At 49.7% G+C, this 19,601-nt stretch overlaps 1 protein-coding gene across 2 annotated transcripts in view; it reads right to left on the bottom strand.

The window, feature by feature from the left end:
* Positions 1-452: 452 nt before the first annotated feature.
* Positions 453-19,601, bottom strand: part of ADAP2 (ArfGAP with dual PH domains 2) — an 82,611-nt gene continuing 63,462 nt past the window's right edge. The window contains exons 10-12 of one of the 2 annotated variants that reach the window (XM_082272586.1): positions 5,562-5,639; positions 967-1,195; positions 667-841 (exon numbers count right to left, since the gene is read on the bottom strand). In XM_082272586.1, the coding sequence (XP_082128712.1) occupies positions 804-841; positions 967-1,195; positions 5,562-5,639 (345 nt within the window). In that variant the 3' untranslated portion in view covers positions 667-803. Of the gene's footprint in view, positions 842-966; positions 1,196-5,561; positions 5,640-19,601 lie in introns of both variants that reach the window. The other variant, XM_082272585.1, reaches the window with a different exon arrangement.

Below are 19,601 nucleotides of genomic sequence, written 5' to 3' on the forward strand. Positions count from 1 at the left end.
TCTTTGGAATGGGGGGGGGTCACCGGAGGGTGGAATATCTGGGATTGTACACAGGAATGGTGGGGGGGATTGTGTCCTGGGAATGGGGGGGGGGGGTCACCAGGGGATGGAATATGTAGGATTGTACACAGGAATGGTGGAGGGGGAGGGGGGATTGTGTCCTGGGAATGGGGGGGGGGTCACCAGGTGGTGGAATATGTAGGATTGTACACAGGAATGGTGGAGGGGGAGGGGGGGGCACATCCTAGCAGTACCATGCGATTCATGATCTTCATGTATAGATCTGTCTGGGCTGACCATGGCGGCCAATCAGATTTCAGTTGCACTCATCCTGTGCCGCCTCCTCCATGAAAAGGAAGCCTCTCATTGGTTGCGCCGTGTTTGTAGAACATCAAACAATCCCACGTGTCCGACAAAACAGATTTTATTATAAAATGATACCAGTGAGAGTCACCCGAAGGGCGCCCCTGGGGGGAGGGGAGGGGGGTCATTATACATTTGTAGTGAATAGAATATTATGTAACAGAATGAGGAGGTGCGGGAAATGAACACTCACACAGCGGCAGGGTAATTGTGTGGCGGCCATTTTGCTGTAGTACAGTAACAGACATAGTTCCATGGCAGCCATCTTGCTGTAGCTGTAGTAAGAGACATCATGGAGTCCGGGGATGGAGCTCTTGTGGCGCAGTCCAGTGTCTTCCCTGCCCCACCCCTGTATCTTCACTGACAGATGATTGGCTGCTTTATACCCTTTAGTGCTCAATACAAAGAGTCCATTTAGCTGGCCGTGGAGATCTCTGACATCATGGTGGACTGATGGCTCCCCTGAGGCGCATCTCTTCTGTGGAGGAAGAATTGGAGACGTCATTGATTGGTTCTGGTGCCCTCACAAAGCTATGGGGTACAAAAGCCCCCCAGTGAGAGCCCGGGGTCTGCCCATCCCCCATACACAATGTTGGGACTCACCTCTGGCATCCTGCTCTGTCATTGGTCGGGACATGACGCTGTGGATGGCCTCCAGCCATTCCTTCTGTTCCTTTGTGTTCTCACAGGTGAAGAGGAACTCCCGCTCCGGGGTGGCGATGGTGACACCGGAGTCCCATTTGTTCCCTTTTATCCCTCGAGGCAAACCTTCCGCCACCCGATACCCGCACCTTGTACTGCCGATAAACACTCTGCCCTGCTCATAGGGGTCCTACAAATACACAATGAGCCAATCACAGTCCCCCAATGTATGGACAAGCATCCCAACACTGGGGGTCCCAGAACAATGACACACTGACACTCGGGGGTCCCAGAACAATGACACACTGACACTCGGGGGTCCCAGAACAATGACACACTGACACTCGGGGGTCCCAGAACAATGACACACTGACACTTGGGGGTCCCAGAACAATGACACACTGACACTCGGGGGTCCCAGAACAATGACACACTGACACTTGGGGTCCAGAACAATGACACACTGACACTTGGGGGTCCCAGAACAATGACACACTGACACTGGGGATCCCAGAACAATGACACACTGACACTTGGGGTCCCAGAACAATGACACACTGACACTTGGGGGGTCCAGAACAATGACACACTGACACTTGGGGATCCCAGAACAATGACACACTGACACTTGGGGGTCCCAGAACAATGACACACTGACACTTGGGGGTCCCAGAACAATGACACACTGACACTTGGGGGTCCCAGAACAATGACACACTGACACTTGGGGGTCCCAGAACAATGACACACTGACACTTGGGGGTCCCAGAACAATGACACACTGACACTTGGGGGTCCCAGAACAATGACACCCTTACACTTGAGGGTCTCAGAACAATGACACCCTGACACTTGGGGATCCCAGAACAATGACACACTGACACTTGGGGATCCCAGAACAATGACACACTGACACTTGGGGGTCCCAGAACAATGACACACTGGGGATCCCAGAACAATGACACACTGACACTTGGGGATCCCAGAACAATGACACACTGACACTTGGGGTCCCAGAACAATGACACACTGACACTTGGGGGTCCCAGAACAATGACACCCTTACACTTGAGGGTCTCAGAACAATGACACCCTGACACTTGGGGGTCCCAGAACAATGACACACTGACACTTGGGGGTCCCAGAACAATGACACCCTTACACTTGAGGGTCTCAGAACAATGACACCCTGACACTTGGGGATCCCAGAACAATGACACACTGACACTTGGGGATCCCAGAACAATGACACACTGACACTGGGGGGTCCCAGAACAATGACACACTGACACTTGGGGGTCCAGAACAATGACACACTGACACTTGGGGGTCCAGAACAATGACACCCTTACACTTGAGGGTCTCAGAACAATGACACCCTGACACTTGGGGATCCCAGAACAATGACACACTGACACTTGGGGATCCCAGAACAATGACACACTGACACTTGGGGGTCCCAGAACAATGACACACTGGGGATCCCAGAACAATGACACACTGACACTTGGGGATCCCAGAACAATGACACACTGACACTTGGGGTCCCAGAACAATGACACACTGACACTTGGGGGTCCCAGAACAATGACACCCTTACACTTGAGGGTCTCAGAACAATGACACCCTGACACTTGGGGATCCCAGAACAATGACACACTGACACTTGGGGATCCCAGAACAATGACACCCTTACACTTGAGGGTCTCAGAACAATGACACCCTGACACTTGGGGGTCCCAGAACAATGACACACTGACACTTGGGGGTCCCAGAACAATGACACCCTTACACTTGAGGGTCTCAGAACAATGACACCCTGACACTTGGGGGTCCCAGAACAATGACACCCTGACACTTGGGGATCCCAGAACAATGACACACTGACACTGGGGGATCCCAGAACAATGACACACTGACACTTGGGGATCCCAGAACAATGACACACTGACACTTGGGGATCCCAGAACAATGACACACTGACACTGGGGGATCCCAGAACAATGACACACTGACACTGGGGATCCCAGAACAATGACACACTGACACTGGGGATCCCAGAACAATGACACACTGACACTTGGGGATCCCAGAACAATGACACACTGACACTGGGGGGTCCCAGAACAATGACACACTGACACTTGGGGGTCCAGAACAGTGACACACTGACACTTGGGGATCCCAGAACAATGACACCCTGACACTTGGGGGTCCCAGAACAATGACACCCTGACACTTGGGGGTCCCAGAACAATGACACACTGACACTTGGGGATCCCAGAACAATGACACCCTGACACTTGGGGGTCCCAGAACAATGACACCCTGACACTTGGGGGTCCCAGAACAATGACACACTGACACTTGGGGATCCCAGAACAATGACACCCTGACACTTGGGGGTCCCAGAACAATGACACACTGACACTTGGGGATCCCAGAACAATGACACACTGACACTTGGGGGTCCCAGAACAATGACACACTGACACTTGGGGATCCCAGAACAATGACACACTGACACTTGGGGATCCCAGAACAATGACACCCTGACACTTGGGGATCCCAGAACAATGACACACTGACACTTGGGGACCCAGAACAATGACACACTGACACTTGGGATCCCAGAACAATGACACCCTTACATTGAGGGTCTCAGAACAATGACACACTGACACTTGGGGGTACAGAACAATGACACACTGACACTTGGGGGTACAGAACAATGACACACTGACACTGGGGGGCCCAGAACAATGACACACTGACACTGGGGGGTCCCAGAATAATGACACACTGACACTGGGGGGTCCCAGAATAATGACACACTGACACTTGGGGATCCCAGAACAATGACACACTGACACTTGGGGGTCCCAGAACAATGACACGCTGACACTTGGGGGTCCCAGAACAATGACACGCTGACACTTGGGGGTCCCAGAACAATGACACACTGACACTTGGGGGTCCCAGAACAATGACACGCTGACACTTGGGGGTCCCAGAACAATGACACGCTGACACTTGGGGGTCCCAGAACAATGACACACTGACACTTGGGGGTCCAGGACAATGACACACTGACACTCGGGGATCTCAGAACAATGACACACTGACACTCGGGGGTCCCAGAACAATGACACACTGACACTCGGGGGTCCCAGAACAATGACACACTGACACTCAGGGGTCCCAGAACAATGACACACTGACACTTGGGGTCCCAGAACAATGACACACTGACACTCGGGGGTCCCAGAACAATGACACACTGACGCTCGGGGGTCCCAGAACAATGACACACTGACACTCGGGGATCCAGAGCAATAACACACTGACACTCGGGGGTCCCAGAACAATGACACACTGACACTTGGGGGTCCCAGAACAATGACACACTGACACTTGGGGGTCCCAGAACAATGACACACTGACACTCGGGGATCTCAGAACAATGACACACTGACACTCGGGGGTCCCAGAACAATGACACACTGACACTCGGGGGTCCCAGAACAATGACACACTGACACTCAGGGGTCCCAGAACAATGACACACTGACACTTGGGGTCCCAGAACAATGACACACTGACACTTGGGGGTCCCAGAACAATGACACACTGACACTTGGGGGTCCCAGAACAATGACACACTGACACTCAGGGGTCCCAGAACAATGACACACTGACACTTGGGGATCCAGAGCAATAACACACTGACACTCGGGGGTCCCAGAACAATGACACACTGACACTTGGGGTCCCAGAACAATGACACACTGACACTCGGGGGTCCCAGAACAATGACACACTGACACTCGGGGGTCCCAGAACAATGACACACTGACACTTGGGGGTCCCAGAACAATGACACACTGACACTTGGGGTCCCAGAACAATGACACACTGACACTTGGGGGTCCCAGAACAATGACACACTGACACTTGGGGGTCCCAGAACAATGACACACTGACACTTGAGGGTCTCAGAACAATGACACACTGACACTTGGGGGTCCCAGAACAATGACACACTGACACTTGAGGGTCTCAGAACAATGACACACTGACACTTGGGGGTCCCTGAACAATGACACACTGACACTGGGGGGTCCCAGAACAATGACACACTGACACCTGGGGATCCAGAACAATGACACACTGACACTCGGGGGTCCCAGAACAATGACACACTGACACTTGGGGGTCCCAGAACAATGACACACTGACACCTGGGGATCCAGAACAATGACACACTGACACTTGGGGGTCCCAGAACAATGACACACTGACACTTGGGGTCCCAGAACAATGACACACTGACACTTGGGGGTCCCAGAACAATGACACACTGACACCTGGGGATCCAGAACAATGACACACTGACACTTGGGGATCCCAGAACAATGACACACTGACACTCGGGGGTCCCAGAACAATGACACACTGACACTTGGGGTCCCTGAACAATGACACACTGACACTTGGGGGTCCCAGAACAATGACTCTCATGAGGAGTTCTCGGTGGGTGTGGATTTGGTCCTCACCAGGGGTCTCCTGTAGTAGAGAAGTTTTCTTTCCTCGGAGTCCAGGGTGCACCAACGTTTCTTAAAGGCTTCCTTCTGCTGCAGAGTGAGATGGAATCTCAGATTAGTGGGATGGAATGGAATGGAATGGAATGGAAGGTGAAGTCTCCGCGTAGCGGTGGCACCAGCAGGACTCACCCAGGAGAAGTGATTTCTATCACAACCAAAACTTCTATCACAGGAATTGGGAAATCCCTGCCCATCGTGTGACATCACATTCCTTATGACAGTTTGCCCACTTACATAGAAATGGGGGGTGTATAATTTTTATCATCGGTGTATTTTATATGATAGAGACAGAAAATCAACTAAAAATCCAGAAAAAACACATGATACAAATGTTATAAATGGAGTCGCAGTTCAGTGAGTAAAATAAGTATTTCATCCCCAACCAACCAATAATAATTCTGCCTCCCACAGACTGGCTACAGTAGGTGCTCATGTGGTCCACAGATTAGTCCTGACAATGTAAAAAGGAGCTCCTAACGACAACTCGTTATGTGTATAGAAGACACCGCCCACAGAATCTCTTTCCTCCAATCACATCTCACCATCATGGGAGGACCAAAGAGCTGTCAGAGGAGGTCAGGGAGAAGATTGGAGACCGGCACAAGGCTGGAATGGCTACAAGACCATCAGCAAGAAGCTTGGTGAGAAGGAGACGAATGTTGGAGTGATAATTGGTAAATGGAAGAAATACAAAATAACCATCAATCACCCTCAGTCTGGAGCTCCATGGAAGATTTCTCCTCATAGGGTGAGGATGGTCATGAGAAAAGTGAGGGATCCGCCCAGAACTACATGGGAGGAGCTGTGAAGGATCTCAAGGCAGTTGGGACCGCAGTCACCAAACAAACCATTGGTAACCAAATACACCGCCATGGATTGAAATCCTACAGCGCCCGCAAGGTCCCCCTCCTCAAGAAGGCACATGTACAGTACAGGCTCGTCTATTGATTGCCAATGAACATCTAAATCAGGGGTCTCAAACTGGCGGCCCTCCAGCTGTTGCAGAACAACAATTCCCATGAGGCATTGCAAGGTTGAAAGTTACAAGCATGTCTCCCATAGGCAGAGGCATGATGGGACTTGTAGTTCCACAACAGCTTGAGGGCCGCCAGTTTGAGACCTCTGAACTAAATAATTCAAAGAAGGATTGGGAGAAAGTGTTGTGGTCAGATGAGACCAAAATTGAGCTCTTTGGCATCAACTCAACTCACCATGTTCGGAAGGAAGAAAAATGCTGATTCTGACCCTAAGAACATCATCCCTACAATCACCATCCCTACAATCACCATCCCTACAGTCACCTTCCGTACAGTCACCATCCCTACAATCACCATCCCTACAATCACCATCCCTACAGTCACCTTCCGTACAGTCACCATCCCTACAGTCACCATCCCTACAGTCACCTTCCCTACAGTCACCATCCCTACAGTCACCATCCCTACAGTCACCTTCCCTACAATCACCATCCCTACAATCACCATCCCTACAGTCACCTTCCCTACAGTCACCATCCCTACAGTCACCATCCCTACAGTCACCATCCCTACAGTCACCTTCCCTACAGTCACCATCCCTACAGTCACCGTCCCTACAGTGACCATCCCTACAATCACCATCCCTACAGTCACCATCCCTACAATCACCATCCCTACAGTCACCTTCCCTACAGTCACCATCCCTACAGTCACCTTCAATACAGTCACCGTCCCTACAGTCACCATCTTTACAGTCACCGTCCCTACAGTCACCATCCCTACAGTCACCTTCCCTACAGTCACCTTCCCTACAGTCACCATCCCTACAGTCACCATCCCTACAATCACCGTCCCTACAGTCACCATCCCTACAGTCACCTTACCTACAGTCACCATCCCTACAGTCACCATCCCTACAGTCACCTTCCCTACAGTCACCATCCCTACAGTCACCTTCCCTACAGTCACCTTCCCTACAGTCACCTTCAATACAGTCACCGTCCCTACAGTCACCATCTTTACAGTCACCGTCCCTACAGTCACCGTCCCTACAGTCACCTTCCCTACAGTCACCTTCCCTACAGTCACCTTCCCTACAGTCACCATCCCTACAGTCACCATCCCTACAATCACCGTCCCTACAGTCACCATCCCTACAATCACCGTCCCTACAGTCACCATCTCTACAGTCACCATCCCTATAATCACCGTCCCTACAGTCACCATCCCTACAATCACCATCCCTACAGTCACCTTCCCTACAGTCACCATCCCTACAGTCACCATTCCTACAGTCACCTTCCCTACAGTCACCTTCCCTACAGTCACCATCCCTACAGTCACCATCCCTACAATCACTGTCCCTACAGTCACCATCCCTACAGTCACCATCTCTACAGTCACCATCCCTATAATCACCGTCCCTACAGTCACCATCCCTACAATCACCATCCCTACAGTCACCATCCCTACAATCACCTTCCCTACAGTCATCATCCCTACAGTCACCTTCCCTACAGTCACCTTCCCTACAGTCACCATCCCTACAATCACCGTCCCTACAGTCACCTTCCCTACAGTCACCATCTCTACAGTCACCATCCCTATAATCACCGTCCCTACAGTCAACGTCCCTACAGTCACCTTCCCTACAGTCACCATCCCTACAGTCACCATCCCTACAGTCACCATCTTTACAGTCACCGTCCCTACAGTCACCATCCCTACAGTCACCTTCCCTACAGTCACCATCCCTACAGTCACCATCCCTACAGTCACTGCCCCTACAGTCACCATCCCTACAGTCACCATCTCTACAGTCACCATCCCTATAATCACCATCCCTACAGTCACCTTCCCTACAGTCACCATCCCTACAGTCACCGTCCCTACAATCACCGTCCCTACAGTCACCATCTCTACAGTCACCATCCCTATAATCACCGTCCCTACAGTCACCATCCCTACAATCACCATCCCTACAGTCACCATCCCTACAATCACCTTCCCTACAGTCACCATCCCTACAGTCACCATCCCTACAGTCACCATCCCTACAGTCACCATCCCTACAGTCACCTTCCCTACAGACACCATCCCTACAGTCACCGTCCCTACAGTCACCTTCCCTACAGTCATCCTCCCTACAGTCACTGTCCCTACAGTCACCTTCCCTACAGTCACCATCCTTACAGTCACCATCTCTACAGTCACCTTCCCTACAGTCACCATCCCTACAGTCACCTTCCCTACAGTCACCGTCCCTACAGTCATCATCCCTACAGTCACCGTCCCTACAGTCACCTTCCCTACAGTCACCATCCTTACAGTCACCATCTCTACAGTCACCTTCCCTACAGTCACCATCCTTACAGTCACCATCCCTACAGTCACCATCTCTACAGTCACCATCTCTACAGTCACCGTCCCTACAGTCACCATCCCTACAGTCACCATCCCTACAGTCACCTTCCCTACAGACACCTTCCCTACAGTCACCATCCCTACAGTCACCATCCCTACAGTCACCTTCCCTACAGACACCATCCCTACAGTCACCATCCCTACAGTCACCGTCCCTACAGTCACCTTCCCTACAGTCACCTTCCCTACAGTCACCATCCTTACAGTCACCATCCCTACAGTCATCATCCCTACAGTCACCGTCCCTACAGTCACCTTCCCTACAGTCACCATCCTTACAGTCACCATCTCTACAGTCACCTTCCCTACAGTCACCTTCCCTACAGTCACCTTCCCTACAGTCACCATCCCTACAGTCACCATCTCTACAGTCACCATCTCTACAGTCACCTTCCCTACAGTCACCATCCCTACAGTCACCTTCCCTACAGTCACCTTCCCTACAGACACCTTCCCTACAGTCACCGTCTCTACAGTCACCGTCCCTATAGTCACCATCCCTACAGTCACCATCCCTACAGTCACCATCCCTACAGTCACCGTCCCTACAGTCACCATCCTTACAGTCACCATCTCTACAGTCACCATCCCTACAGTCACCTTCCCTACAGTCACCTTCCCTACAGTCACCATCCCTACAGTCACCGTCCCTACAGTCACCTTCCCTACAGTCACCATCCCTACAGTCACCATCCCTACAGTCCCCATCCCTACAGTCACCGTCCCTACAGTCACCATCCCTACAGTCACCGTCCCTACAGTCACCATCCTTACAGTCACCATCTCTACAGTCACCATCCCTACAGTCACCTTCCCTACAGTCACCTTCCCTACAGTCACCATCCCTATAATCACCGTCCCTACAGTCACCTTCCCTACAGTCACCATCCCTACAGTCACCATCCCTACAGTCACCATCCCTACAGTCATCGTCCCTACAGTCACCGTCCCTACAGTCACCGTCCCTACAGTCACCTTCCCTACAGTCACCTTCCCTACAGTCACCGTCCCTACAGTCACCTTCCCTACAGTCACCATCCCTACAGTCACCGTCCCTACAGTCACCGTCCCTACAGTCACCTTCCCTACAGTCACCTTCCCTACAGTCACCATCCCTACAGTCACCATCCCTACAGTCACCATCCCTACAGTCACCTTCCCCACAGTCACCATCCCTACAGTCACCATCCCTACAGTCACCTTCCCTACAGTCACCATCCTTACAGTCACCATCCCTACAGTCACCGTCCCTACAGTCACCTTCCCTACAGTCACCTTCCCTACAGTCACCATCTCTACAGTCACCTTCCCTACAGTCACCATCCTTACAGTCACCATCCCTACAGTCACCGTCCCTACAGTCACCTTCCCTATAGTCACTTTCCCTACAGTCACCATCCCTACAGTCACCGTCCCTACAGTCACCTTCCCTACAGTCACCATTCCTACAGTCACCTTCCCTACAGTCACCATCCCTACAGTCACCGTCCCTACAGTCACCGTCCCTACAGTCACCTTCCCTACAGTCACCGTCCCTACAGTCACCGTCCCTACAGTCACCATCTCTACAGTCACCCTCCCTACAATCACCGTCCCTACAGTCACCGTCCCTACAGTCACCTTCCCTACAGTCACCGTCCCTACAGTCACCATCTCTACAGTCACCATCTCTACAGTCAGGCACGGACGTGGAAAATAATGCTTTTGGGCTGTTTCTCTGCTAAAGGTACAGGCTGACTTTGCCGCATTGGGGAGCCAATGGATGGGGCCATGTATTGCAAAATCTTGGATGAGAACCTTCTTCCCTCAGCCAGAACACTGAAGATGGATCATGGATGGGTCTTCCAGCATGACAATGACCCAAAACGTATCGCCAAGGCAACAAAGGGATGGCCTAAGAAGAAGCACATTAAGGTCATGGAGTTGCCTAGCCAGTCTCCAGACCTTAATCCTATAGAAAATTTATGGAGGGAACTGAAACTTCGAGTTGCCAAGCAACAGCCAAGAAACCTTAAGGATTTAGAGAAGATCTGTAAAGAAGAGTGAACCAAAATCCCTCCTGAGATGTGTGCAAACCTGGGGGCCAACTACAAGAAACGTCTGACCTCTGTGCTTCCATCTACAAGAAACGTCTGACCTCTGTGCTTCCATCTACAAGAAACGTCTGACCTCTGTGCTTCCATCTACAAGAAACGTCTGACCTCTGTGCTTCCCAACTACAAGAAACGTCTGACCTCTGTGCTTCCAACTACAAGAAACGTCTGACCTCTGTGCTTCCATCTACAAGAAACGTCTGACCTCTGTGCTTCCCAACTACAAGAAACGTCTGACCTCTGTGCTTCCCAACTACAAGAAACGTCTGACCTCTGTGCTTCCATCTACAAGAAATGTCTGACCTCTGTGCTTCCATCTACAAGAAACGTCTGACCTCTGTGCTTCCATCTACAAGAAGCGTCTGACCTCTGTGCTTCCATCTACAAGAAACGTCTGACCTCTGTGATTCCAACTACAAGAAACGTCTGACCTCTGTGCTTCCCAACTACAAGAAACGTCTGACCTCTGTGCTTCCATCTACAAGAAACGTCTGACCTCTGTGCTTCCATCTACAAGAAACGTCTGACCTCTGTGCTTCCCAACTACAAGAAACGTCTGACCTCTGTGCTTCCATCTACAAGAAACGTCTGACCTCTGTGCTTCCATCTACAAGAAACGTCTGACCTCTGTGCTTCCATCTACAAGAAACGTCTGACCTCTGTGCTTCCAACTACAAGAAACGTCTGACCTCTGTGCTTCCATCTACAAGAAACGTCTGACCTCTGTGCTTCCATCTACAAGAAACGTCTGACCTCTGTGCTTCCCAACTACAAGAAACGTCTGACCTCTGTGCTTCCCAACTACAAGAAACGTCTGACCTCTGTGCTTCCCAACTACAAGAAACGTCTGACCTCTGTGCTTCCAACTACAAGAAACGTCTGACCTCTGTGCTTCCATCTACAAGAAACGTCTGACCTCTGTGCTTCCAACTACAAGAAACGTCTGACCTCTGTGCTTCCCAACTACAAGAAACGTCTGACCTCTGTGCTTCCAACTAAAAGAAACGTCTGACCTCTGTGCTTCCAACTACAAGAAACCTCTGACCTCTGTGCTTCCATCTACAAGAAACGTCTGACCTCTGCGCTTCCATCTACAAGAAACGTCTGACCTCTGTGCTTCCAACTACAAGAAACGTCTGACCTCTGTGCTTCCCATCTACAAGAAACGTCTGACCTCTGTGCTTCCATCTACAAGAAACGTCTGACCTCTGCGCTTCCATCTACAAGAAACGTCTGACCTCTGCGCTTCCATCTACAAGAAACGTCTGACCTCTGCGCTTCCATCTACAAGAAACGTCTGACCTCTGTGCTTCCATCTACAAGAAACGTCTGACCTCTGTGCTTCCATCTACAAGAAACGTCTGACCTCTGTGCTTCCATCTACAAGAAACGTCTGACCTCTGTGCTTCCACCTACAAGAAACGTCTGACCTCTGTGCTTCCCAACTACAAGAAACGTCTGACCTCTGTGCTTCCATCTACAAGAAACGTCTGACCTCTGTGCTTCCATCTACAAGAAACGTCTGACCTCTGTGCTTCCAACTACAAGAAACGTCTGACCTCTGTGCTTCCCAACTACAAGAAACGTCTGACCTCTGTGCTTCCAACTACAAGAAACGTCTGACCTCTGTGCTTCCATCTACAAGAAACGTCTGACCTCTGTGCTTCCACCTACAAGAAACGTCTGACCTCTGTGCTTCCCAACTACAAGAAACGTCTGACCTCTGTGCTTCCATCTACAAGAAACGTCTGACCTCTGTGCTTCCATCTACAAGAAACGTCTGACCTCTGTGCTTCCAACTACAAGAAACGTCTGACCTCTGTGCTCCCAACTACAAGAAACGTCTGACCTCTGTGCTTCCATCTACAAGAAACGTCTGACCTCTGTGCTTCCCAACTACAAGAAACGTCTGACCTCTGTGCTTCCAACTACAAGAAACGTCTGACCTCTGTGCTTCCATCTACAAGAAACGTCTGACCTCTGTGCTTCCAACTACAAGAAACGTCTGACCTCTGTGCTTCCATCTACAAGAAACGTCTGACCTCTGTGCTTCCCAACTACAAGAAACGTCTGACCTCTGTGCTTCCATCTACAAGAAACGTCTGACCTCTGTGCTTCCAACTACAAGAAACGTCTGACCTCTGTGCTTCCATCTACAAGAAACGTCTGACCTCTGTGCTTCCAACTACAAGAAACGTCTGACCTCTGTGCTTTCATCTACAAGAAACGTCTGACCTCTGTGCTTCCAACTACAAGAAACGTCTGACCTCTGTGCTTCCAACTACAAGAAACGTCTGACCTCTGTGCTTCCATCTACAAGAAACGTCTGACCTCTGTGCTTCCAACTACAAGAAACGTCTGACCTCTGTGCTTCCCAACTACAAGAAACGTCTGACCTCTGTGCTTCCAACTAAAAGAAACGTCTGACCTCTGTGCTTCCAACTACAAGAAACCTCTGACCTCTGTGCTTCCATCTACAAGAAACGTCTGACCTCTGTGCTTCCAACTACAAGAAACCTCTGACCTCTGTGCTTCCATCTACAAGAAACGTCTGACCTCTGCGCTTCCATCTACAAGAAACGTCTGACCTCTGTGCTTCCATCTACAAGAAACGTCTGACCTCTGTGCTTCCATCTACAAGAAACGTCTGACCTCTGTGCTTCCATCTACAAGAAACGTCTGACCTCTGTGCTTCCATCTACAAGAAACGTCTGACCTCTGTGCTTCCATCTACAAGAAACGTCTGACCTCTGTGCTTCCCAACTACAAGAAACGTCTGACCTCTGTGCTTCCATCTACAAGAAACGTCTGACCTCTGTGCTTCCAACTACAAGAAACGTCTGACCTCTGTGCTTCCCAACTACAAGAAACGTCTGACCTCTGTACTTCCATCTACAAGAAACGTCTGACCTCTGTGCTTCCATCTACAAGAAACGTCTGACCTCTGTGCTTCCAACTACAAGAAACGTCTGACCTCTGTGCTTCCATCTACAAGAAACGTCTGACCTCTGTGCTTCCAACTACAAGAAACGTCTGACCTCTGTGCTTCCATCTACAAGAAACGTCTGACCTCTGTGCTTCCAACTACAAGAAACGTCTGACCTCTGTACTTCCATCTACAAGAAACGTCTGACCTCTGTGCTTCCATCTACAAGAAACGTCTGACCTCTGTGCTTCCAACTACAAGAAACGTCTGACCTCTGTGCTTCCATCTACAAGAAACGTCTGACCTCTGTGCTTCCATCTACAAGAAACGTCTGACCTCTGTGCTTCCAACTACAAGAAACGTCTGACCTCTGTGCTTCCATCTACAAGAAACGTCTGACCTCTGTGCTTCCAACTACAAGAAACCTCTGACCTCTGTGCTTCCATCTACAAGAAACGTCTGACCTCTGTGCTTCCATCTACAAGAAACGTCTGACCTCTGTGCTTCCATCTACAAGAAACGTCTGACCTCTGTGCTTCCCAACTACAAGAAACCTCTGACCTCTGTGCTTCCATCTACAAGAAACGTCTGACCTCTGCGCTTCCATCTACAAGAAACGTCTGACCTCTGTGCTTCCAACTACAAGAAACGTCTGACCTCTGTGCTTCCATCTACAAGAAACGTCTGACCTCTGTGCTTCCCAACTACAAGAAACGTCTGACCTCTGTGCTTCCAACTACAAGAAACGTCTGACCTCTGTGCTTCCCAACTACAAGAAACGTCTGACCTCTGTGCTTCCATCTACAAGAAACGTCTGACCTCTGTGCTTCCATCTACAAGAAACGTCTGACCTCTGTGCTTCCAACTACAAGAAACGTCTGACCTCTGTGCTTCCCAACTACAAGAAACGTCTGACCTCTGTGCTTCCATCTACAAGAAACGTCTGACCTCTGTGCTTCCAACTACAAGAAACGTCTGACCTCTGTGCTTCCATCTACAAGAAACGTCTGACCTCTGCGCTTCCATCTACAAGAAACGTCTGACCTCTGTGCTTCCATCTACAAGAAACGTCTGACCTCTGTGCTTCCATCTACAAGAAACGTCTGACCTCTGTGCTTCCAACTACAAGAAACGTCTGACCTCTGTGCTCCCATCTACAAGAAACGTCTGACCTCTGTGCTTCCATCTACAAGAAACGTCTGACCTCTGTGCTTCCAACTACAAGAAACGTCTGACCTCTGTGCTTCCATCTACAAGAAACGTCTGACCTCTGTGCTTCCATCTACAAGAAACGTCTGACCTCTGTGCTTCCAACTACAAGAAACGTCTGACCTCTGTGCTTCCATCTACAAGAAACGTCTGACCTCTGTGCTTCCATCTACAAGAAACGTCTGACCTCTGTGCTTCCATCTACAAGAAACGTCTGACCTCTGTGCTTCCCAACTACAAGAAACGTCTGACCTCTGTGCTTCCATCTACAAGAAACGTCTGACCTCTGCGCTTCCATCTACAAGAAACGTCTGACCTCTGTGCTTCCATCTACAAGAAACGTCTGACCTCTGTGCTTCCATCTACAAGAAACGTCTGACCTCTGTGCTTCCATCTACAAGAAACGTCTGACCTCTGTGCTTCCCAACTACAAGAAACGTCTGACCTCTGTGCTTCCAACTACAAGAAACCTCTGACCTCTGTGCTTCCATCTACAAGAAACGTCTGACCTCTGCGCTTCCATCTACAAGAAACGTCTGACCTCTGTGCTTCCAACTACAAGAAACGTCTGACCTCTGTGCTTCCATCTACAAGAAACGTCTGACCTCTGTGCTTCCCAACTACAAGAAACGTCTGACCTCTGTGCTTCCAACTACAAGAAACCTCTGACCTCTGTGCTTCCATCTACAAGAAACGTCTGACCTCTGCGCTTCCATCTACAAGAAACGTCTGACCTCTGTGCTTCCATCTACAAGAAACGTCTGACCTCTGTGCTTCCATCTACAAGAAACGTCTGACCTCTGTGCTTCCATCTACAAGAAACGTCTGACCTCTGTGCTTCCATCTACAAGAAACGTCTGACCTCTGTGCTTCCATCTACAAGAAACGTCTGACCTCTGTGCTTCCATCTACAAGAAACGTCTGACCTCTGTGCTTCCAACTACAAGAAACGTCTGACCTCTGTGCTTCCATCTACAAGAAACGTCTGACCTCTGTGCTTCCATCTACAAGAAACGTCTGACCTCTGTGCTTCCATCTACAAGAAACGTCTGACCTCTGTGCTTCCATCTACAAGAAACGTCTGACCTCTGTGCTTCCCAACTACAAGAAACGTCTGACCTCTGTGCTTCCATCTACAAGAAACGTCTGACCTCTGCGCTTCCATCTACAAGAAACGTCTGACCTCTGTGCTTCCATCTACAAGAAACGTCTGACCTCTGTGCTTCCATCTACAAGAAACGTCTGACCTCTGTGCTTCCCAACTACAAGAAACGTCTGACCTCTGTGCTTCCATCTACAAGAAACGTCTGACCTCTGTGCTTCCATCTACAAGAAACGTCTGACCTCTGTGCTTCCACCTACAAGAAACGTCTGACCTCTGTGCTTCCCAACTACAAGAAACGTCTGACCTCTGTGCTTCCATCTACAAGAAACGTCTGACCTCTGTGCTTCCAACTACAAGAAACGTCTGACCTCTGTGCTTCCAACTACAAGAAACCTCTGACCTCTGTGCTTCCATCTACAAGAAACGTCTGACCTCTGCGCTTCCATCTACAAGAAACGTCTGACCTCTGTGCTTCCATCTACAAGAAACGTCTGACCTCTGTGCTTCCATCTACAAGAAACGTCTGACCTCTGTGCTTCCATCTACAAGAAACGTCTGACCTCTGTGCTTCCATCTACAAGAAACGTCTGACCTCTGTGCTTCCAACTACAAGAAACGTCTGACCTCTGTGCTTCCAACTACAAGAAACGTCTGACCTCTGTGCTTCCATCTACAAGAAACGTCTGACCTCTGTGCTTCCAACTACAAGAAACGTCTGACCTCTGTGCTTCCAACTACAAGAAACCTCTGACCTCTGTGCTTCCATCTACAAGAAACGTCTGACCTCTGCGCTTCCATCTACAAGAAACGTCTGACCTCTGTGCTTCCATCTACAAGAAACGTCTGACCTCTGTGCTTCCATCTACAAGAAACGTCTGACCTCTGTGCTTCCATCTACAAGAAACGTCTGACCTCTGTGCTTCCATCTACAAGAAACGTCTGACCTCTGTGCTTCCAACTACAAGAAACGTCTGACCTCTGTGCTTCCAACTACAAGAAACGTCTGACCTCTGTGCTTCCATCTACAAGAAACGTCTGACCTCTGTGCTTCCAACTACAAGAAACGTCTGACCTCTGTGCTTCCATCTACAAGAAACGTCTGACCTCTGTGCTTCCATCTACAAGAAACGTCTGACCTCTGTGCTTCCATCTACAAGAAACGTCTGACCTCTGTGCTTCCATCTACAAGAAACGTCTGACCTCTGTGCTTCCCAACTACAAGAAACGTCTGACCTCTGTGCTTCCATCTACAAGAAACGTCTGACCTCTGTGCTTCCAACTACAAGAAACGTCTGACCTCTGTGCTTCCATCTACAAGAAACGTCTGACCTCTGTGCTTCCATCTACAAGAAACGTCTGACCTCTGTGCTTCCAACTACAAGAAACGTCTGACCTCTGTGACCCCCAACTACAAGAAACGTCTGACCTCTGTGCTTCCATCTACAAGAAACGTCTGACCTCTGTGCTTCCATCTACAAGAAACGTCTGACCTCTGTGCTTCCATCTACAAGAAACGTCTGACCTCTGTGCTTCCAACTACAAGAAACGTCTGACCTCTGTGCTTCCAACTACAAGAAACGTCTGACCTCTGTGCTTCCATCTACAAGAAACGTCTGACCTCTGTGCTTCCAACTACAAGAAACGTCTGACCTCTGTGCTTCCATCTACAAGAAACGTCTGACCTCTGTGCTTCCATCTACAAGAAACGTCTGACCTCTGTGCTTCCATCTACAAGAAACGTCTGACCTCTGTGCTTCCATCTACAAGAAACGTCTGACCTCTGTGCTTCCAACTACAAGAAACGTCTGACCTCTGTGCTTCCAACAAGGGTTTCTCCACCAACTACTAAGGGGATCAAATACTTATTTTACTCACTGAACTCCAACTCCATTTATAACATTTGTATCATGTGTTTTTCTGGATTTTGGTTGATATTCTGTCTCTATCATATAAAATAACCTATGATAACAATTATACACCCGCCATTTCTTTGTAAGTCGGCAAACTTATAGAATCTACAGGGGATCAAATTATTATTTCCCCCCCTCTATGTGACATCCTGCTCCTGAGGCCGGGTTCACATATATGCGGTTTCCCTGCATTCAATTCGCATTACAGGGGAGTGTGACCGGCTCTCGATTGAGTCGGTTCGCACAGGTTCGGGGTGGCTGCGGTTTGGATTGTAGAAGGGTCCTGTGCATCTTTGGGTCCAGTTCAAATGTGAATTCAGGCAAAAATTCGGACCTGAATCGGTGAACAGGGACGCACTGGACCCCATGCTGGGAACCGCGGCTGGAGATACGTGAACCCGACTTTACATTAGAGGGGTTTGGCTGCAGACTGGAGCTCCACTCTTGACAGGAAACGTCACCTCCACTCAAAGTTTTTTTTTTTCCTTTTTAAATCAACTTTAACGCAACAACTAATAGACAGAACTCAAGTAAATGGTGACATGTTTCCTGCAGTCTACAGCCAGATACTGTTCCATGCAAGCAGTGATCAGACAGCAGTGAAGGGGTTCATTTTGCGAAAAATATAAGGGGGGCACTAAAGGGGCTTTTATAACTGCTATTCATGATCCCTACAGTCAAAGTGATCCCTTTACAGCACTGGTTCTCAACTCCAGTCCTCAGGACCCACTAATAGGCCAGGCTAGCAAGATAACTGAAATACATCGTAGGTGATATAATTTGCTGCTCAGTGATTGCAGTATTCTAGTCTGCATCTCCCCAAGGTAATACTTAAAATCTGGCCTGTTAGTGTGTCCTGAGGACTGGAGCTGAGAACCACTGCTTTACAGGAAGACTTAGAATTAAACGTGTTCCCCGTGTGCAGCTCAGTGTGACGGAGAGATCAGAGCTTCTCAAGGCACAATGATTGCTGAGCTCGGCTCTCGCACCCATTGTTGTGCCGTAAGATCTGAATTTAGGGGTGTCTGTGTGCCTCAGACCCTGAGGCAGCAAGGCACCCTCATTTACCCCCCGATGGCTGTAGGGTTGCCACCGGTCCAGGATTCACCCAGACAGTCCGGGATTTGATTCATGTGTCTGCCTGAAACCCGGACACATTATTCAGGCTGGGCTGTGAATCCCCAAGTAACCAAGATAGTCAAATGCAAATCTGTTGCCATCCCAGAGATTCGGGTGGCTGTCTGGGGGCATTTTCGGCATCACTGGGGGGGTTGGACTAATGATGTCAACAAGAGCAGTTTGGCCACACCCACTGTTCACCACAGTGTGCAATGCGCTAAGTTTACTA

This window comes from Pelophylax lessonae, assembly GCF_965119305.1.
Source record: "Pelophylax lessonae genome assembly, chromosome: 11".
NCBI classification, from domain to species: Eukaryota; Metazoa; Chordata; class Amphibia; order Anura; family Ranidae; genus Pelophylax; species Pelophylax lessonae.